Source organism: Acanthopagrus latus, chromosome 11 (genome assembly GCF_904848185.1).
Source record: "Acanthopagrus latus isolate v.2019 chromosome 11, fAcaLat1.1, whole genome shotgun sequence".
In the NCBI taxonomy this organism is placed as follows: domain Eukaryota; kingdom Metazoa; phylum Chordata; class Actinopteri; order Spariformes; family Sparidae; genus Acanthopagrus; species Acanthopagrus latus.
The window spans coordinates 14977787-15000677 of record NC_051049.1 but is presented as its reverse complement, the minus strand read 5'-3'; the positions used below and the strand labels follow the sequence as shown (position 1 = coordinate 15000677).

Here is a 22891-nt window from a genome sequence, read left to right as displayed (position 1 = left end):
CAGCCTAACCACTGGAGCGAAGGCAGTGGTTGTCTTGTCTCTGCTGTCTGACCAGGAGGTGTGTATGAGGGTGAGTGTGTCTCCGGTCGGCTAGCACCGAGGAAGAAGGAGCGATCTGAAGCCCCTCTGCTGAATCTGCACTCACATTTGCAGACAAAACTGCAGCTGGAGCCATATCAGCCGGAAATGTACTGTTTTATTTCAGTGGGAGATACAGGTCGGCGGAAGACTTTCTTTCAATGTCATAAATATGTTGAAAAATGTCACGAGGTGAAGATTCCAACTTTTAGGATTTGATATAAAGGAACTCAGCAAATGAAATATAACTTATTATAAGGAGCAATTTGTAAGATATGGCCAGAATTTTAGTTAAGAATAATTTACTAACATTATCAAGTGCTGACATTATTTCAAAGATGTCGATGTACTGAGTTGCAGAAATGTCTACTGTTAGCATGTTAGCATGCTAGTTAACTGTGCTACTTGCTAATGGCAGCTGATTGCCACAGCCAGAGTTTGCAACAGCATAGTGTAGCAAGTCCAGTATAGTGAGCAGAAGTAAGTAATGATGCTGTCCCCGTAGGGTTGAAGCAACCTTTGAATTCTGACCATTTCCCACAAATTACACCTTTAAATGTAGATCTGTATGTCCTCAAAAACAAGCTAATTTGCAACATGTTACACAATTTTCAGAACATCATTAAACTCTAGGTATCTCATCTCGATAGCTCACAATAATGAGTGATTCTTGCTTGTTGGTATTTGGATTCCCCTTTGATATGTATATGTTTTGATGCACTCATGATAATGAGTCATAGCAGCTATGGCCACTCTCAAATGACAGCGTCTTACCTCTTAAATGTAAACTTTTCATGAAGCTCTCAGCTTTGTGGTTTTTACATAAATCCAACGGGTTTTTAAACAGTTTATTTATAGAAAAGAAAATCTCCCAAACCAATAAAAAAAAAGCACTTAATCCACACAATTGCAGATACATGAACGCTGCGCTATTTCTGTGTGTAATTATATCTGCAAGCTTGAAACAGTATCAACGGTATTCGTGTCTTGGGTTAGCCTGTTAAGCTCTATAAGAATAGACTGCATGCTCAGTCTAATTAGCACTGTCTGCTCCTGCACAGAATTGTCAGATGGAATTGGGGAATTATTTATCATTTGTGAGTGTTGATCCAGCTTTGTGTCTGCCAAAACCTTTATAACTTAAAAATACGGGAGAAGAGATGACGAATAGGTAAGTTAAATCACTTTAAGGCAGGATAAATCCCTCTCAGAACGCCGTTATTACAAGAGGCCTTATTATAAGAATACTGTGCAGCCGTTTTAAGTTGGTGCGAAATTGTAATCAATGTGGGTTTCAGAGGCAGCCTGTTTGTGCAGACGTTTTCATTTGACTCTCTCCCCACCGGATTAATGTCACTGCTTCTATTTTGGAGCGTCTGTGCAGTGAAGACCTGTGGCTTTGTCAAAGAGAGAGAAATGTGAGCACTGTGACAGGAGAGCGCTTTCAGACTTGCCAGGATTCGGCCACAGTAATAGCTGTTTACACAATGGAGTAATTACCCAGTAAATTGCAGGGGGAAGAAAGAGAGGAGAGGAGAGGAGAGGAGAGGAGAGGAGAGGAGAGGAGGGGAGAGGAGAGGAGCATTCTGCTGCTGGCAGCCACACAATGCATTAGACAGTCAGAGAGTTGATTGTTCAGCGTTCAAGCCTTTGATGAGCTCGGGTTTGTGTGTTAGCGCTGACACTCAAGCTCAAACATGCATCTAATTATTTTACTGCTATTTGCCTGCAGATTCAAATTCCAGGTTGCCCATTATGATGATGAGGAAGCTTGTTTTCTCTACTGTTGGTGGAACGGGTCCAAGATCAGTAGTGAAGATTAATTAAGTACATTTACTTTCAGCACTGCACTTAAAGATATGATAAGAGTTCTGTATTCTAAAAACATTTAGACTTTTGTAATACATTTTCTTTGAGATTTGTACTTCTGGTACATTTCATTTGGTTGCACATCGCGACTCCTGGGATAGTCGACAAACATGTCTAAGCCGGAATGAAACATTAATTAAACTTAAACACTTTGGATAGATTTTTGGTTGTCTTAATGGTGTGCAAGCCACAGCCCGCATCAAGCGTGTGTGTATCAGTGTGTTTGATGCAAGGTCAACTCCCACTAAGTTCAGCACTCACCTGAGACAGAGTCTCTCTCTCCTCACATTTGCAGGTCATTGCTCCAAGCACGTTTTGTTCAGGATGATGATCTTCACAGATGAACACCACCTTCATGATTTTTGAAGTGAAAATGGAATTGCCATGAACAGTTGGCTACAGACGAACTACATGACTTATTCTTACCACTGCTTAGCATCTTACCAGACTATAGTGTACACACTTTACAATGAATTGATTTGTCTACAAGTTGAGAATCAAAAGTTAGTATGGTGTGCAACTTAAGTCTGCCTGCAAAGACAGACTAGTGAGTAGTAGTCTCATTCAGCAACTTGTTAGCAACCAGCTAACCAGCAAGATTCACAAGTGATTTCTGACACATTTTATGTCATAAAACAAAACCTTAAGCTCTCTTAAGCTTGTGTAAACCACAGACCTTACTTCAGACACCTTATCTGAAACTCATTCAAAAAAGCCATTGACTTCGAGGGGACAGAACTGGAAGTGTGAATAAGCAAACTTCTGTCCAGGTTTTAGGACTCATTCCCGCAGCTCTCTGCGAAGAGTGCTATAGAGTGTTGCACTTGTCCTTTACGGAAAAGATCTGTGTAACTCTTCCACCCTCGGCCACGATTTCATGAATGTGTAGTTGCATGCCTTTTCAACAAATGGCATTTTCAAGATTCCTCGCCCCACCCGTGTTTTTCTCCCCCTTACAAACAAAAGGTGGGAGGACTCATCTGAAGTATGCAGCCTGGTAGAACAGCCATTGTGATCTCCTATCACGTCACAAAGTCATCACGAGGACAGCTTCATTCACAGGGAAAGGACACAAAGGCTTCGTCCACTGGCCTTAGCCGATGAGCAACAACCGCGGGCAGGGCAGGACATTCCTGGCATACTCGGATTCATGTGGTACAAAAAGATACATTTCTCTTCCTCTTTGTCTCAGAGACAAAGGAAAGCCTTTTGTGTTTTGCGGGAACTGAGATTTTCTTTATATAATTGACACTTCCTGTGACTCATTAATAAAACATTTAGAGACGAATTCCCCTGTGTGGCTGGAGCGAGGCTCAAGGAGGGGGTTGCTGGAGGTTGAGCTGGCATGTAGGGGTTTGATATGTTGCCTGAGGTAACACATTTATGCACACACACACACACACACACACAGCTACAAAACCCCCTAGCCTCTCCAATCAAAAGCTCCTTTCCGCTCCGAGAGAGAGGGGGGGAAAAAAAAAACTTCAAAAGCATCATCCACTGCTTGATGAGAGGTCCTCCGAGCTGGAGTGTGGCAGATGTAAACCCGCCCTTTGGCACATGCACACACCAGCAGAAAGACGCACCAAACAGAATTATGAAAATTCTTGCATGGGTGTATGTGCGCGCGCGCGTGTGTGTGTATGCATGTGTGTGCGCGTGTCTGAGACGACCCCTTCTGCTGCACCGTGTCCGGCTGACCACTTCGGATGAGATGTGACACTGAGGATGAATAATACAATAGAGAGATACTCGGACGTGTCAGCAGCATCTGTCTCTGTCTGGGGCTGACGTGTGCCGTCCTCCCTCCTCATTCAGAGCCGAGCGCGAGGGCTTATACAAAACTAATGAAGCAGACACACGTTGTATTAACACACGCACACTCGTGCATGCGTGAGCACATATAGGGCGCGGCTCTGATTGGACGAGGGCGATCTCAGATTCCTCAAATTCCCCCGAGAGCCGCACTCTGCTTTTGATCCACAAAAGTCTGACTTGAGTGAGGAGGAAAGGTGGGTCGCAAGGAAGACCAAAACACTGAATCTTTCATGATGCGACTGCAGTGATTGTTGTGTAACTGAACTGAAGAAGTCGACGGCCTGACCGCCGCGCTCCCATCTGCTGACAGATGCCCGTTCCCAGGGAGCCACGGTCCGAACAATAGTGCAGTCTGTCTTTGTTTGTGGTGGAACAGGTTCTCGTGCAAGTTACAAGTCGATCCCACAAGCTTGTGTCACATTATCATGTTATCCCACTTAATGCACTCTAACACTCCGCGGAGCATGTTTGGCATGTTAATGGTCCGAGATAAGACACCTGATTGAAAAAGAAAAACACAGACTGTGTGTGTGTTTGAGTGGGTGTATTTGCAGTATGTTGTGCATGTGTGTGAACGCCCAGGAGTGTTGCATTTGGTTGGCAAATAGTTACATAAGTTTTTTTTCCTCAGACGTGATGAGAACCACAGTCGATGACTGAGGGCTTCTATGGGAACGGAGTGAGAGGTGAATCAGAGGCGGTCTGCAGTCAGTGTTCCAGAAACAGACCAAGTTTGATATCGTCCAGCTGAACATCAGACCTGAGTCGTTTTATTTCAGCTGACCTCATAACACTGTACTGCTAATAAAGTTCATTCTCTCAAAACGTTGCTTTTGGTAATTTTTTTACCATTCCTTACCATTAAACTGCCTCTCCTCTACACTTTAGACGTAATATTGTGCAATTTACTGCACTACATATAATAGGTCAGCTTAAAATGCATCAGATTTAAGTGCAGTTTTGAATGAAGCAGCTTTACTCATAATATAGTATTTTCACACTAGCTGTGTTTACATGGATACTCATATAAACGCCCAGTCACCATAAAAAACGTCTCCTGTAAACACCTCAGTCAGAGAGACTGGTCCAATCTTCCACAGTCTGAATTTTTAATCAGATCAAGATCCTTTCAATAGGAAAATATTAGCACCTAATAACAATTTAAATGCAGATCTGATCTCAGTATATCAGAATAAGTGAATACTTTCTGCGCAAGCTGGCCTTACAGTACATGGGGCGGAGGGAGGGATAGAGACATGGCTGCAGCAAAACAGAAACTGGTGCAACTTTTTTGTTGGGGATCCTTAAAAAATCAGGGTCAGTCGAAAGGTCTGAAACAACAACGTGTTCAAAACAGGCATCCACTTAACCAGAAAAGCAAATGTTGTTCAGAGGACACAATGTAGGTCCATCTCAAAAGTGTCATTAACAAATGGAGCAAATGAGGGAATGAGTGATAAAAGCTTCTTGTTCTACTTTTACATAATTCACCAGTGGGCAGAACCACTATACATCATATTCTGATTAAATGCTTTGTGGTATATAAACAATCGGATCTCTATTGTTATTTATCATATGTGTAAACAGATAGGTTGCAATCTCTAATCAGAGTGCTTTTCAATCAGATTGAAGAAATATTATCCACAGTAACCACAGGTAGTGTTGTACTTATTATTATAATAAAAATATTCAATGACAGTATCTTGGTTTTAAAGCATGATTAACATTTCATGGTCATGTCGAGGCATTCAAGGCCCCTGGTTAATGTTGGGTAGTGGTGGCGGCCCTCATTAAATATTGAAAACATCAACAGTGACTTGAGGCATGAGACACGATGTGTTTACTTTATTAATATTTTACTGAGACCTCAATCCTCCTCCCCCAAAGTGCTTTTGTTGTTGCCTAAGTCTAACCACGTCTTTTTGACCAGCCACTCAGACCACCGTGTGTGAGCTGTGTGTACTACAAAAAAAACACACCACTTGCAAAATGACCCGATCCAACAGCAGTTCTGTTTCTTGGAAACTTGTCTCTTGGTATTTGGAAAACAATTCTTTTTTTATTTTTTTTATTCTTTTTTACAAAAGAAATGGTTTCAGAGTTTGTAAGACCTTTTTTTCCAATTGATTTTTGGGCCAGTATTCTTTCTTTTGTTAGAAAGATGGATGCGTGTTGTGCGGTAAACCCCTCCATCTGGGTGGGCTAAGTTTACCCATTTGGACCACATGAAAGACTCAAGCTGTATGTTGTGTGCTGTGTTGGATCCACAGATCCAGTGCGGGTCCTGTGGAGGACGGTTAAAACCTGACCGAAAGATCTAAATATGCCTTTTATCAAACAGTGGGCATCGCGGAGACAAAGATTTAACTGGGCTTACGGAAGAGTTTTAAATATCTGCTCTGTGTTTTGTTTTTGTTTTTTTATTCATACATCAGTGTTTGTTGTCTCTGGTAATTCACATGGACCTGTCTGTGTTTAATGGCGCTACCACTGACTAGCTAAATAAAGGCGTTTTTTTTTTTTTTTTTTTCAATTCAAATTCTTTCTGTCTGCACGCTGGCACACAAATCCACCCAGCTTTGTCTTATTCTGGTGTCTGGTGTTGCAGCAGTTAGTGGCCTTTTGGTCGTTTGGCAGCGTCTCTTCTTCTTCTCCTCCTCCTCCTCCTCCCTCCCTCCCCCCATGAGCAGCAGCCAGACAGCCATCCAACCCTGCCAGCTCTGGTGGGAGGCTGGCGACTGCTCCGTTCCAGCTACTAAATCAGAGAGCCTGTGTTTAGATCCCCCCCCCCGTGGCGCTACACTTGTGATGAGCACTGCTGTGCTTCACTATTCCAAGATGAAAGAGGGCAGTGCTGAAGAAGCTGTAGCAAGTTATTCTCACCCCTGTGTTTGCCCATTTAGAGTTTGGATCTCTGACTTTTTTCTCGCAGCCTGTCTGTCCGACTTTCCTCCTCCATCAGCTAATATCACATCCGAGGAAAAAACGGTCAGGGACAAAGAGTTTCGCGGCGGTTCTGAAGTCGCAGAAGCACTCAAGGAAAAAAAGCCTGCACGCAGGACACGAAAGAGTTGCATTTAGACAGAGAAAGCAACTTTTCTCTGCTTCTGACGATGTTGAAAGGGGTCGCGCCAGAGCGAAGTGCGCCACCTCGGGCTACATTCATCGAAAGGGACAACACATCCTCACAGAGGGTTCCCTGAGACAATACAGGGAAGGTTTAAGTGCGGCATCAACAGAAGTGCACCTGATATAGTGAGACCCTACAGCTCCCTTTTACTCACTTTACATTCACATCATTATCGGAGGTAAAGGGCCTCCCGCAGGCGTTTTGTTCCCTTTTTACTCTGTATGTGGAGATATTTCTTTCCACATCCCCATTTTCTTAAAAGCAGTGCACATGCTCCCCGGTGTTTGGCACCGACAAACTCTGATGATGGTAAGAAACTTCTGCACAAAGCCCCTATTGGGTCTTTCCAGGCGGGGGAGAAACGTAGCTACTTAAATAGCCCACATCTTCACATTCTGACATGGAGAAGGTTTTCCATGCACACTGCCAGGAGGCTGTTTGTCTTGGCACCAACGGCGTTTGACTTTAGGTATAAAAAAAAATAAAACGTGTGCGTTCGAGGGAAGCTCTTTCTACTTGTTTGAGAATGCCACAGAGACCTCCCACTCCGCATCAGCCCTGAACAAAACTGCATCCTGAAATGCAGATGGAAAATAAATGCTTAAAGCTGTGGAACTTATTTAACAATGTTCATTATTGCACCGATGGAGAACTACCTTGTAAAACGGTGAATGGTTGCTTGTTGTTCTGATCAAAGAGCTGCGGTTCCAACTGAGTTTATTAGAAGTGAACAAGGCTTGTGGGCGACACATGTAAAGGTGCCGTTCAACACCGTGGGAAACGTGTGTGTGCTTTCCGAGTGAGTTAGATAAAGATTGATACCACACTGATTTCTGCAAGGTAAATATAAAGCTACTGCTAGCTTAGCTTGGCATACAAACTGGAAACAAGGGAACAGCTAGCCTAGTTTGTGCAAAGTAAACAAAGGCAACACTGCCTGGTCTAGAAATAGCTTAATCCCGCACAATATACTTAATTCCTGTAATTAGTGAACTTCGGAAGGTGCTGATATGTTTGTTTGTTTGATTGATTTTTCACCTCTGAGAGTAAGCTAGGCTAGCCGTTTCCATTCTTTAAGCTAAGCTAACTAGCCCTGCCCTACAAAAGCAAAGAGGAACTGCAGTAAATATGAGAAAAAAAGGGTTTAATGTTTTAAGTTTTATTCAAATCAATAGAAGATGGCATTAACTCTCTTAAAGCGAGAGTCAGCAGCTGACATGAAAGATACTGCTCCTGTGCAAAGCTAACGTTGGTCACTGTTAGCCAGAGTTTAGCTTGTTTTGGTTCTGTTTTTTGTTTTTACCTGGATTTGACTCCATCTGACCCACATTCTAAACATCAGTTTCAATTTGTTAATGTTTAGTTTTAACATTCGATAACTTCAGCTATGGTTTCCTCACCAGCTAGCTTTTGCTTGATCAGGTTCCATAGACATATAGACCTATAATTTGATATATAGATTTGATATCTATCATATGATGTCTATAATATGATCAAGAGCTTTTTATCCGAGCTGTCTGGTTCCCCTTTTTCTCTGTGACAAAGTGCAGTTACTGTGATTCAGCTAGGTTTAAAGCTGAACTTTTGCTGTCACAGCAAAGTTTACATCCAGTTTTTTTCTGCTATTTCATATTTATTTGAATCGTAACACAGTTGCCAAAACTCCAGTTCAAGTCAAGTTAATTTGATTTAAATGATGCCAGCTCACAACACAATTTATTTCATGACAGTTTTAAACTGAGGCAGGACTAGATTATAGTCTCCGATTCACTTCTTTACAGGGGAAGCAACATTTCCTCATGAACAAGCACTTGGCGACGGTGGCGAGACCAAACCGCCATTTAACCCGGACTGATGGTGGGCGCCCATCTGCCTTGACTGGTTGGGTAGGCTTATCTATCTTCTCATCCAAGTCTCGAAAGGAAGCAAATAAGTGCATTTCCAACAACTCTACTTTTAATCTCAGTCCAAACATAGTTTTGTAGTCAAGCATATGATTTGTCTCCACGAAACACAGAAGGGCACGACCACATGAGAACCTGATGTGTTTGCTCTTCTCTGGAACAGGCTGATCTATCACAATGGTGGCATTCAACTTCCTGATGCCGTGTTATCAGCACACAGGCTCCTGGGAATGAAACTGGAAAGACCAGACAGTCACCAGGCTACAGCTGACTCCGAAATGTAAGTGCTGTGAGCACAAAGGGCGAGTCAGCGCAGAGCACACTTCCTTTATAATCCATCTCCCCCCTTTCAATTCACCTGAGGCGTCTCCTCTGGCAGAACAATAGTCCTCCACCTGCTCTGATTTCTGTCTTGGCATAACCTTTCTGTGAGGAGGCCTTTTCACCGTTGCCCCCCGCACAGGGACTTCCTTTGTCGATGCGAGATGGAAGATCAGTTGAGCAAGTTTGGGGAACAATGACCCCTATTCATCCGAAGCAAAACTATGAAGCAGAGAGCATGAATTCACTCGAAGTTTACATATCACACGTCACGCCCCGTGAGAAATAATAGTGTCCGAGGAGACGACCTGTAAATATGTAACCACGGCGTTGTTGCAGGCCACAAACACTTACTGTCCTGCAGTTTTATCACTGATAAAAGCGACAACCTGAGAAAAATCTAAACACCTTATCTCAAACAAGCTTAAAAGAAAATACCACGGCCTGCCAAGAAGGTTATGTAAGCAGAGTTTGAAGCAGCCTTGGCTGAGAGACATGTTTTCCTGCCGCCTATCTTCCCGTAATCACCTTGGGTGTTAGCGAAGAGGACAGATAGGGTCCGCTTTGTGTCTTTTCAACAAGAGGATCTTTGTGTCAGCCAGGAGCGATGAAACAGCACTCAGATAAGCAGCCACGAAGCACATTCCTTCATAACATCACTTGCAAAAACCCGCAAGATGGAGGCCGGGGGAGGATTTTATCTCGGTTACAAACATTGCAGATGTAGGTTATGGTGGTCGCCAACATGGAGGTCTGGAAATGTGCAAATTGAACAAGTTTGTATAGCAGGGGAAAAAAAAAGAATCTTCAAACAGTCGAGGAGCACGACACAGTAACCTCCATGTGTGAATGAAATACATGCGTTATACATTTTGTTTTCCAGCACAATTGCACTTGGAAATTGATTTAAACATTCCACTCAGTGACCCAACACAAATACTGTACTAGTCTACAAAAACATCCGACACCCGTCTGATGGGTGCTGCCATTGTTGTGTGACATTCAGACAACTGCTTCCCTCGTGAAGTTTGCTGCCCCGAGTTTACAAATCTGGGATTCCTTTCCCACTTCGAGAGGCGTTTCATTGTACATTTTCTAGTGGGAGGCTGGAAACACATCAGCAGTTCTTGTTTCTTCTCTTCCGATCAAAGGGTTCATGTAATCAATGATGCATAATTACTCAAACAAGACAGAGAAATGGCAGGAAGACAGTCACAAGGCTAAAAAGTTGAGCTGAATTTGAGTTGTGGCTCAGTTGCCAGGCTGAACTCTTCCAACCTGCTCGGTGCCAAAGTGCGCACGAGCTGTTAAATCTGAGTGAACGAGCGAAAACAAACACGAACCAACTGCTGACACAGAGTCTATCAAGCTAAAATGTGTCTCAGCGTTTTATGAGCCTGCAGGGAGGTTCGTCTGTCTCGGTGGAGCATCTATTTGTTTAACTTTGCGGTGAGAAGGGCCTCCGACACGGGATAACAACAGCCAAGATTCCTGACTTCCTGCAAACTGCATTACATAAAACGCCTCCGAGCTGCGAGGCGGTTTGAGTTGAGGAGGGCTGGAGACTCAAGACGAGAGGGGAAGAGACAGGAGGGAGACACGGAATGGGCAGAGGAGTGGAAGGAACGAGACAGAGACGAAGACGGAGTAAAATGCAGCTCGCCTCCACGGGGGGAAGCAGCCTGGAAAAATAATTGTTGAGAGGAGACAGAGGAAAGCCACTAATGACAGCAGACAATAAAAACCGGCCACTACTGTAGCGTCTTCCCAGCCAGGATGACAATAACACAGGAACCGGCAGCCCTGCTCTTAGCGAGGTCTAAGGGGGATTAAACGGCCACAACCGCAGCACCTGAAAATAGAGCTTTGTCTGGGGACAGACTGTTATTAAGTCGTCTAAACACAGGGTCAATATCACCGTTGCTGCACCTCCTAGTCACTGAGCAAAGGGCGAGGGTGCGAGCTAATTGGGTGGTCGGGATTATTTTGACAAGCACTGAATAGAAATCTAAATAATGAGGCCGAATTATATGTTACACACGCATGTGGCAGTTGTTGAGGGAGGAAAAAATCCTTGTAAATACAAATTCACTCCAAACATTGTCTGCACGCTCGAGTTTTTGGTGAAACAGCAATGATCCAAATATGCAGCCGACCATCTAATCAGCGTTTCCCAGCTGCGATTTTATGACTCAAAAGACAAAAAACAAAAAAACACACACACATTGAAACTCATTTTTAAGACGTTTATTACTAAACTCTCTCTAAGGCAGCAGTTTGTGTCCACAGGTCCTTCTAACATCTCGCAGTGAATAAAATAAAATGGTACAAAAATCAGTTTTTTGCTGTGTGCTACAAACGTCATTAGACAGCTCATGGTAAATAAAAAGTTCACAGACAATAATAATAATAATAATAATAATAATAATAATAATAATGATCATTACAAACATTCATTTTCCCCTTCAAGTATGCTACTATCCAAAGTGACTAGTGTAAGATTGGCAGAGGAAATAAAAATATGTTCATAATTATTTACACATTACAGGTCCTATGTGTGTGTGTGTACGAGTGTGTGTGTGTGTGAAAAAAGAAACACGACTGGAAACAGGTCGGTTAGAAGTGTGTCTGCTGTTTTTGGTGGAGCGCTTACACACAAAGACACACACAGACATACACACAGTCACACACACATGCACAGTGATACGACTGACTGGCTTCCAAGTTTTTCAGCACAGCAAAAAAGGTTTAAGCATTTTTTGCACAGCGAAGCAACATTTAAGACTTGACCGACAGGCAACATCCACCCCTCTTGTTGACGTTAATAAGCGTCTTGTACCTAGAACAGAACTAAAAGTAAGTTGTACACCAGTGATCTTGTTGCCCGACGTTTCTCAGAACACATTTGGAACAACGGGAAAATGGACAGACATGGAAATGCGTTGGAAAGGTTAGCAAGCACCTGGAGCTCGTCATTGGAAATTTTATTGGGATTGTCCAACCAAAGTTTGAAGATATTATTTTTGAAAGGGTTTCACCCACTGAAAACCTGGTAGAATGCTCACATGCAAATTAATATTCCGTTGTTGGGTTTAACAGATGATGTATACAATATGATGCTACAGAATCCTGGGGAACTTCAACGCCTCATTTGATTTACTGTTTGTGTGCGATCTGGCTGCGAGATGACGAATGTGATCAGGACGTGTGGATGCAAAGAAACAAACAGCAACCTCTCTCTGTTTCGACCTGAAGCAGGATGTGAGCTGGGCTACAACGTGCTGTGAACACACTTCGTATAGACGCTCCCTGGAGGATGTTTTCACAAGTAATAACACTTTGTGGACCACCACACAGCCAGCACAGTGTCATTTATCCTTCATACGAGAGCGCAGACAGGAACCCAGTCAGCCGAATGTGTCTTTGGTTTAACCGACTGAGACAAGCAGATGATTTAGTTTTCATGACTGCTACATGATCTCAGTGAAACATCACTCGTGGATTGCGGGAGAGAGACGACAGACGGTGCACCTAGACTTCAATGCTACAGCGTCAATGCACAGGAGGAGATTAAATATGCGTACCTTCATTTTCAGTTCACTTAAAACAACAGCACTGACTGACTGCGGTTTCACTGATCTGCCACGAGACTATCAGAGCAAGGCGTACCGTATTGTACATACACACCTGTGTGTGTATTCCAAGTGTATATACACATATCCACAAACAGGCTGTCTTTTGCCTCTCGACTCATGTCAGATATCTCTGTTCCTAATACAAGAATGCGTGTCAATACAGTATGTACAACAATATACATAATTTACATAACAACCTGCCCAAACTCCCAGCTAGTGATCGATAGCTTCAGTGACAAGCTTATTTAGAGAAAGGCAAAAAGCTCTCATGGCATCTTTCCCTCCAGAGACACCAAACACATTAATGTGTTAACTACTTTGTGACTTAAAGGGTCCTCGCATACATACAGACAAAGACAACGAGATTGACACCTCCATATTTCTTCTGTGAAGAAAGATAACAGCTGATAGTCGTTTCTCCTGCGGGACAACGAGGCCCGCTGCGGTACTGCTTTTCTGTCAGGCACAGAGATTAAAGACCCAGCTAATGAAATGTCATCAGGAATCAATAAAACACCCCGTCAGTGAGACCTCAGGGCATCAATTTCAACCGACGTCTTCGTATATATATCTCTAAGATATACCGACTGAGCTAAAAATGGACCCAGCCTGAAAAATTCACAAACCGTCAAGTCAGCAAAATGAGGTCCAGAGACACAAGCTTTCAATAACACGACACATCGATCATGTGAACTTTTCTTTCCCAGACGTGAGAGGAAAATTAGGACTGAAGTTTAATCTGGGAAGCCACAAACTTTACATTGCTTCATTGTTCTGCACATTTGTCCTGTGAGTCTGTAGATGAGTGGTTAACGAGAAGGAATGATTATTATATAAGTCAGAAAACAGTTTTAATACTCTGCTCCTTTATGCACATTAAGGACTCATAATTTTAACAGTTTATATTTGTGGATAACACACAGAGTATTTTATTCTACTGGGTCGACTAGTGCAAAATCATAAAGTCAGTGCGATGATGGATTTGAATATTTTTTACTGCATATCATCTCTGTGTTGAACATTCATGTTGTGATTATTATGTATGCTCGCTCATGTTTCTCTTTTCATTTCTCTGCTGAATCAGTTAAATGTTAATTTCACCATTAAAACAGCATTGAGCCTAACATGAATTGTACAGTACACTGTAGGAACATACGTCTCACACAGATTTGTCTCTTAAAGCGATGGGCTTTGTGAAATGTGTGAGACAAACTCAGTGAGGCCTTTCGGTCTTCAACATCCAGCATGCAGAACGGTGTAAAGTTCAGCTAATACTCTGGATGTCTGCTGGGTCAACAGCAGCTCCGCTAAAAGTTGAGGAAATATACCTTTAAACTCCACAGTTTGAAGGCCAATTTAGGTACATATTGCAAATTACTAGGTTTGTTCCAGCATATTGTAAATGCCTCCAGCACTGCCCAAAATACTGGAATTGGGATCGGCCAGTGCACCAGTCGGTGTCCCAATTTGACACCACGTTATTTATAAATAGGCTCCTGCTGCTTCCCAGCAATGTCCTGTCATACTTTTTAACTAGATGGCCAACATACATGAATGGCCAGCAACGTATGTTATGGATGTGCCTCAAGTTACACCACATCTGTACAGGGTTAGTTGTTTCAGCTGTTAAAAAAAATGGTATCCGCACAATATCAGTCAGCTAAACAGCTTGTTATTCAATTAAACTGTATGCACTTGTGAAATTGTGTTTTGAAATATTATAACCCCATTTAGGTTGTTTGTTTTATTTAAAAAGGAGCTACCGCTAAGAAATGCAAGAAACGACCTGAGGCAAACTAACCTCAAACGACTTTAAACTGTGTAAACACAAGAAAGGCATCGCTGAGTTTGTCTCACTTTGCAGTTGGTAAAAACAGCAGAATTTGTCCCAAACTGAACTGAACTCTCCCTTAATTGGAATGAAGCGCTGTGACACAACAGCCTGTCTGTTTCTAATGTGCTGACTGAAGGCGGGTTTCACAACCAGCTGCTAGAAATAAGTTCAGCTTTCCGTAATAAGCATGGTTAAGAAGAACAAAAACAACAAAATGAAATGAACCTTCACAATTTTGACAGCTGTACAACCAAACCAAACACATTAAGTCCATAAAAGTTCATTCATTCGTCTGAAATGGAGTATTTACACTGTGCAAATGAAACACCAAGCTGAGAGTGTTCATGTATTAAGAGTTGGATCATTTCAGAGCTCCTGATGAATCATCTCTTGTGATTCCAGGTCCAGTAGAAGCAGATGGTTCAGACCAGGGGTGCCATCGCTGCACCCTTCACTGATCACAGTCTGATCAAAGTCAACACTTCCTTCAAATGATTCCTTTCAGTCAAATCCCCTTATAATGTCTTTGGATTGGTATAACTTCATTTAAACCTCATAAGAAGTCTTTGTTTTGCCAAAGGTTTCCTCTTAAAAACTTTGAGTTAAGAAATTGAACTTAAAATTAAATAAAAACAAAAGAAACTGTGGCAGCTTAAAAAACAAAGTTGGGATAGCAATATTAAAACAGAAATGTCGTCTCTCTTGAATGACATTGTTCCTTCAGCATTGGCCACTGTAGTGCTGACAAAGGCTCTGCTCTCTGCTCCGGACTGCTGCAACTTACACATATTCTAATTATGTTACCTTTTTCGACCCTTAATAACTCTTGTGATGAGCAACCATCACATGACTCTTCAGCTGGTGTTTAGAAGAAGATGACGTCCTCCTTATTGAGGTCCTCTGTGTTGATCTTGTAGGGTGGCGGCATGCTGTGGCTGTGGCTGAGCCCGTGAACGTTTACCTGGACGTGGGCCTGGGCGTTCGGACCGAGGCCTTGTGGTGGCAGGTGCGCCTGGAACTGGAGGGACCCGGCACTCTGCGAGTGGGGAGGGATGGTGGGAGGCTGCATGGGGGGCTGAGGATGAGACTGTGGAGGAGGCATGGGGGGTTTCTGAGCATTCGGAGGGTGGGAGGTGCCGATGGAGGAGGTGGACTTGGTGTCCAGTCCAGCGTTGTCTGGAGGACTGAGTTGATCTGCCAGAGACGTGCAAGAAAAGTTTTTAAGAGAACGAGGTTTCGCTCCAAAAATAGCACAAAAACCTGCCGGCAGATTAGTCATTAGTGCCTGTTAAATACAGCTGGGCTTACTCAGCCTAACTGCAGTCTATCGCATGAAATCCTGCCAGTGTTTGTCTTTTGTGAGGGCATGGGATTAAAGTGTTAAAACGTCTCTGTCAGCAGTATAGCATGCCATTAATCACAGGGAAGCATGCGAAACTGATAGGTGTTTACACAGGGTGCGGTAAGCTTTAGAGAGGGATGTGATCGGGTGGGGTCCGGCTTGCCCAGGTGGAGAATGTGTGTGTCTCATGTTTGTGTCTGTGAGAACCGAGTTTAATAATGCAGGGGGCAAAGACAGATGAGAGGAGACTGTGTTTGGGTTGGAAGTGTGTGTATGTGTGTGTATGAAAAGGTACCTGCGTGGAGATGCAAGGGGGGAGGCAGAGGAGAGGCTGACAGCGGGAGCTGCTGGTGGGGGCTGATGGAGCGCTTGGCCTTGAGGGCGGTGTCGTCTCGGGCGGACAGCTTCAGCGGCAGCATCTGCTTCATATCCACTGAGGCTGCAGCGGAGGATGCGGAGGGGGAGCGAAGAAAACAAGAGACAAACAGAGACAGAAGGTGATTTAATTGCGAAATTAGATTTCACTGGTAAATTGGAGCAGCCGAGCCACTCTCAGGTCACTATTTGATAAATCAGAGGGCTGACCCAATTTAGACAGCTAATGTGATCTTAATGAGCAACTTAAATCACGCTGATCAGGTCAAGCTCGTGTCAGGCACAGATGGCTCGTAGGCTCAATGACAGCGAGCAAGAAAAGATCAGTTTACAACAGAAAAAAAAACACAGCACTGTTAGAAAGCGGTGAGTGATCTGACGATTCTAGATTGTGAATCGATAGATTGTTAAAGGCATTCACAATCTGCTTTCAAGGCAAATACAGGGATTGCGTTATTTACCGCCTTCTTACTTCTGTTTCCAAACTTCATGTGAACAAACCAGTAGAGCGATAAGGCCAAGTAAATGGCTATGCCGATTAAACAAATGACTTCACATGGCCTTTTATTTTTGCAAAGAATGCACCATGAGGTACAATCAGATGCCACAAAATAACTTGCTGTAACGCAATGTTTTGCTCTTATGTGCAAATGTGGAAATTCATAGGCTGTTTCAAGTCCGGCCACAGTCGACAGGGCATTTCAAAACTGAGAAAAAAAATGGCAATTGAGATCGTGGATTGTGATTAAATTTTGATTTAAATGTTCATTTTTGGCCCTGACGCCAAACCCAATTGTACAACATCAACTGCAGGAGCATGAGAGAGGAGAAAACCTGAATACAGCACTCATGAATACATTTTTTAAAAAGAGTGATGATGCTTTACATCAGCTTGTGTTGCCATGTGATGCACAGTAGGCAGCTGCTTACAGAAACATCAGAAGACTGTGTGTGCTTGTTGAATGACGTGATGGTGGAAAGAAAGACAGAAGTGTAAAAGAAAATTCTCACACTCCACACACACCACCCTCTCCTGGTTTCCTGTGTAAACAGTGTGAGGATGGTGCTTTTCGCATTACAAGTTAGTATTAACACTTTATGTAACACTACAGGACGATGACAGTCCAAGTGGTTCTCTATTCAATTTGTATATCAAGTAAAGCAAAGCGTTCATTTCACGGTTCTCAATTTGTTGATTGTCCTATCTAACCCCTTACCCGTGCTGTCAGTGCGATGGGAGGCTTTGCCCATCTTGCCTCCTTTCCCTTTGCCACTGAAGGCGGCAAGCTTAGTGGGGATCTGCTGCTGCACCCCCACTGGTTTGTGCAGCTGGTTGGTGGTGCTGAAAAGATGAAGGGGCACCTCTGTCTTCAGCGGCAGGGTGGATGAGCTCATCTCCCTCCGCAGCATCACTTCAGGACGCTCCGGATAGTCGGCTGGTGCAACGGACAGGCTGCCGCGTGCCAGAGGCTTCTGAGGCAGCGGCAGGTCGGAGATACTGGTGGAGGTGGCGAGGCCAGACGACATGAGGAGCTCCCCGTTCAGACTGCCGGACAGAGGAGCCACCTAGGGGAGGAGAAGGTTGTATGTTATTTGCTGGGAGGTGACTGAAGTCTCCTTCAGTTGTTGCAAACATCATCACATAAGACATAAAAACTCAAGTTCAAAAAGGACGGGTTCCCAACTCTGTAATTATCCATATTTGTGGCCGGATTCAGTTTGGAATCTGAGTTGCGGAACTTGTCATGTGTGCAAGCAGCCTGCACTGAGTTATGTATGAGAGTCTTTTTAGTATCTTTTTGAAGGAAAAAAAAAAAAACTTAAAACAACTTCTTAAGAGTACAGAAAACACACACGCACAGATCCACACACAGATACAAACTATAAATCTTCTGTGTGCCGCCGTGCCTTTATAGACACACAATCTGTTGAGGAGCAGGGTATTTATGGGCTGAGGACGGAATCAGAAACACATGCGACTCTTTCTGCTGAGCACACACTATGGTAAGTTTGGTAACAGGCTTTTGATGTGTTCCAAGAGGCTCAAGGACAATGTGCGCACACACACAAAATGAGAAACATAAAACCCTTAATAGTCCCTGTGCACATAAAGGCGTGTCTGACACAACAGCAGCAGGGCTGTTAGACAAGCAGGGGAACAAGAAAATGGCTCTCATGACATCAGTGGATAAAAGACACTGACTGCATTGTCCGCTAATTACTAGACTGGAGGAAAGATGATCTACAGATCGAGTCAACGTGACCATCCAATCTGCATTCAGTGAGACTGACAATGGAGCGGCGTAGTGTTTGTTTGCTTTAGTAATCCTGTATGTGCGGCAATACATGATCTATAAAAAGGATCTTTTGTTTGTGCTAATAGAAATACATGCAGGACACATTTAAGCCCGTCTCCAACAGTTTGGCTCCATGTGTCGCAGAAGAATATACATCACACAAGCAGTCATAACATAAAATGCAACCGGTCAGAAATGTTTGAGATTTTGGCTGCTCAGAATCAGAAGCAGCTGTGTGCCTGCACATGGAGTAACTGATGTTTTTTGATATCTGATTCATTAGTTCAGTAATGTTCAACAGCTTCATGAATGTGAGGATCTGCTGTTGTTCTCGGTCATTTATCAGAGTAAATAAGTCTTTTTGTTTTGGAGTGCTGGTTGGACAAAAGAACCTTTTTGAAGATGTAATTTTGGGCTCCGATGAGCAGTTTTGACATGACATTTTACACATTTTTTTCACATTTTACAATTTAGTATGAAAATAATCTGAAGATTTATTAGGCATGAAAAATAATTGCTCATTGCAGCCATAAAAAAAAACCCCAACAAATTGTAGTAAATAGTCAAGATGGTGAATGTTTCTTTGGATCAGCGTGACAGTTAAAGAAATGTGGTTTAAAAAAAAAAAAAAAAAATATATATATATATATATATATATATATATATATATATATATATATATATATATATATATATATATATATATATATATATATATTTATTTATTTATTTATTATGAGGAATCATAGCTTTTGTATTTACATGGAACTAAAGTAAAAGGTTTCCAACAAACAACTAGTAGCTATTAATGGGGAATGATGGCACTGACTAGTAATACAACATACTGGTTGATTAGATGGCAAGTATGTAAGAGAACCATTATGACTCAACTGTGTTATATCAGATACTTAAATAAAGAGTTAAATATGGCCATAATTCAGTTCATTACCAAGCAAAACTTTAACTGCAAAGTCTTTAATTAAAAGTCAGGCATCAGTCTGTAACTCTTCCGTTTAGTATGCAGTCCACATGCTCCGTGATGGATGATAATTCAGAATACTTCCTGTGGAGACGGGGAACACATGATGACCGTGTTTTACAAGGCGTGAAGGGCAAACTCATCTGACTGTGACTGCATGTGTGAAGAAACTGTAGCTTCCCTTAGTTGTAACAGCAGAGCATGACAGCACGACCTGAGGTACAGAGGGGCCCTGCAGTGGGAAAAGTCTTCCTTAAATTCCCCTTTCTGCTTTCCCCCCATCAATTTCCCTCTTTCAGCACTCACTCATCTTGGCACACAGATGTTCCATTGTTCCCAGAACAAGGTGATCGGCTTTAAGCGGCACTAACTGCAGGTTTCCAGGGCAGTAAAGCGTGCGGAAGCTACAGAGCACAAACAAGCCTGACTGACAGCACATAAACAATTAGCACTGGCTGCCTTCCAGAGGCCACTGTTAATGACAGGCTTGGACTAGCTAATTATACAGCCAGGTTCCTCTCATCCTGAAAACTGCCTGGATACTCCCACATCATACATATCTCCACTAACACTCCAAGTTGCCTTGTATACAATGGACACCAGTGGAAAGCAGATACTGGTTGTTAAATCTTACCTGGTCTATATTGTGTGTGGAGGAGTATCGTTATAAATATTGACTTAAGAATGAGTTTCTCAGAGCCATGTGCAGCCATGTGTGAGCTAGGCTTAATCCAGAAGTCAAATTGTGTCTAAGTAATGACCACAGGATAGATTCAATTTTTTATAAAGCTTGGTGATGACTCATATATTCATACAAGACTCAGTGTCGGGTCCTCTGAGGCTAAACATCACGCTGGAACTGAAAGGATCCATCAACTGACAGGATATTATTCAGCCTCTTCTTGCACTATGTGACTTGGGTTAAGCAAGTACGATCTTCCACAAGAAGTGCGTAGCGTACCAGGTACAGGCCTTCATCTAGCTGTAAGAAGAAACTAGCTTGGAATTCTTAGCACATACATCAGGGTGGGACAACAAGACCAAAGAAGACAGGAATAAATCTTGGACACGCTTTAGGTTGTTGACAAGAGCTTTGTGAAATAAAAAGCTGTTGGACTACTAAGGAATAGTAGCTGACTCGCTTTGTCTTGACTTGTTTGATGTTTGGCAGTATTATCAATGATATTGATTCTTAATGTTGCTTCAATACTTGAATATTTGTTTCAGCTAGTTTTCAAGCAAAGATAACAGATGGTTTTTAGATTCTTCAATGGAAATTTTCCACACGTTCATTATGTTTGGGTAGACTGAATATGTCTGAATGAAAACGGTTGGTTGGACAAAACATAAAATTGATCAAATTTGATGACAGCACATTCCAATCTTTGCAGCAAATTTGGAATGTTATCACAAAGTTAATGATCAATAAACTGCAGACTAATCAATAATGATGTTAATTGTTTGTGGTAGCTAGGGCTGCAGGACACGGTAGAAAAAATAATATTGTGATTACTTTGTCAGATAGTGATATTATATTGCAATATTTTCTTACACTGGAGAACAAGATTTGTTGGTGAGGGCATCTCTGCAGCACTACAGTACTTCACCACAAAATGCAGCTTCTGTCAATTTGGAAATGGCATTTGGCTAAATTAAGATTTCAACTAATTGTGCAGCCCTCCTTCGCATTAAAAGTCTGAGGATTTGATGCAAAGAAAAATGTAACTCAGTCTTCATGCATCGACGTTTTTCCTTCACAGTGCAAATGATCTGAGTAATTTGACAATGTTTTAGCAGTAGAAAGCCACAGAACAGCACTGCACACAGCGAGCGAACAGCAAACAGGTGGGATAGCTACAATGACAGATGGCGTAGAAAGAAAATATCTGCCCTCGAGCTCGGTTTTTCTGTCAGAGCTTCTCAAAGCAACTGCTGCCAGCTGATTATAGAAGAAGAGTCACATGCATCTCCAGGCATGTAGGTGTGTGTGTGTGTGTGTGTGTGTGTGTGTGTGTGTCTGTATGTGAATGTGCACACTGAGGGTGTTAACGGATAAAGAGTTACCCCTTGGCGTTTTTTTCCCAGACAGCAGGAACACATTCACAACAGCATCGTAAATCAGCCTCGAGGACTGAGGTCAAAGAAGGGAAGAGATGACTCAGAGGGGAAAACACAGGTACAGGTCAATGTTTTCACACCGACCTTTAAATGTTTCCCTTGAGTTCTGCCGACCTTCACCTCTTTTTGAAATGTTTTCTGTCATGTCCATGCAGTTACTCACACCAGGCAGCAATTCAGTTTTAGTTTTCTGCTCTTGAGCAGAAAGGCAGGAGAAACGGGCAGCTCTTAACGTGAGTGCTTCGCCTAAAGGCATCTCAGGACGTTATTGAAGGAAGAGCGCTGGTTATTCATTGATGCATTTCCACTTCAAGACTTTCCCTGTAGCCCAGCGACTAAACCTTTGACCTTGCCGCCAGTTTATACCGTTAAGGTTTTCCATTGACTCTCTCTGTATTGTGCAGAACATTTCTCTTCTTGACTATCGACCAAATCCTTAAAAACTCCAGTTGATTATAAACACACCATCTGACTTGACATTCTCCGGACTACTGAGCAATCAGTCTTGAGGCTCTGTCCTGGGAGACAGCCAATACAAAAAGCCTGAGCCCAGTGTATTCCTTATCAGGGCCAACTGATCAGATAACACATGAAAGAGATGCTCATCTGAAGTCCAGACATGCTGCAACTAGATCCACTCTTGCGCAAAAGACTCACATATGTTCTGAAACATACACACACACACACATACAAACACATGAGGAGGCATGTCTTCTAGTTTATGAGGTCTAATCATAGCTGTACGGGTTTGCTGATGAGTCTTAATGTTGGGTGGTGGTGATGATTAAATGTCTGTTGATATCAGGCTGGCTTGGAGCCTGGAACAGATCCTGAGGTCACAGCTGATGAAAAGACCGTTTGATGTGTTTGACGCAGAGGGGGAACAAACCTCGTCCAAATCTCCCATAACCGCAGCCAAAAAAGTCCCACAGCAGAGCCAGTGAGATGGAACTGCAGCCCATACATCTCTATGTGTACAAAATACACAAACACACTACTTAGTTGCTCCACAACAAATATTACAGGTGTGATTTAATGGGGTGCCGAGTGCTGATAGGTCTAGATGCGGCCTGCCTCAAGTCTTATCTTGCCGTCCATGTAGCAAACAAACAAGCCGTGCAGCCAGTCTTCACCATCACTGTTTGAGTGAAGGCCTCTGTAATTACCGGGTCCCTGCATTACTCATCAAGC

At 42.8% G+C, this 22891-nt stretch overlaps 1 protein-coding gene across 2 annotated transcripts in view; it reads right to left on the bottom strand.

Moving 5' to 3' along the window:
• Window positions 1–11352: 11352 nt before the first annotated feature.
• Window positions 11353–22891, bottom strand: part of arhgef18b (rho/rac guanine nucleotide exchange factor (GEF) 18b) — a 47907-nt gene continuing 36368 nt past the window's right edge. For both annotated transcript variants that reach the window (XM_037114494.1, XM_037114495.1), the window contains 3 exons: window positions 17524–17872; window positions 16227–16370; window positions 11353–15783 (listed from right to left, as the gene is read on the bottom strand). In XM_037114494.1, coding sequence (XP_036970389.1) covers window positions 15455–15783; window positions 16227–16370; window positions 17524–17872 — 822 coding nt within the window. In that variant the 3' untranslated portion in view covers window positions 11353–15454. The remainder of the gene's footprint in view (window positions 15784–16226; window positions 16371–17523; window positions 17873–22891) is intronic.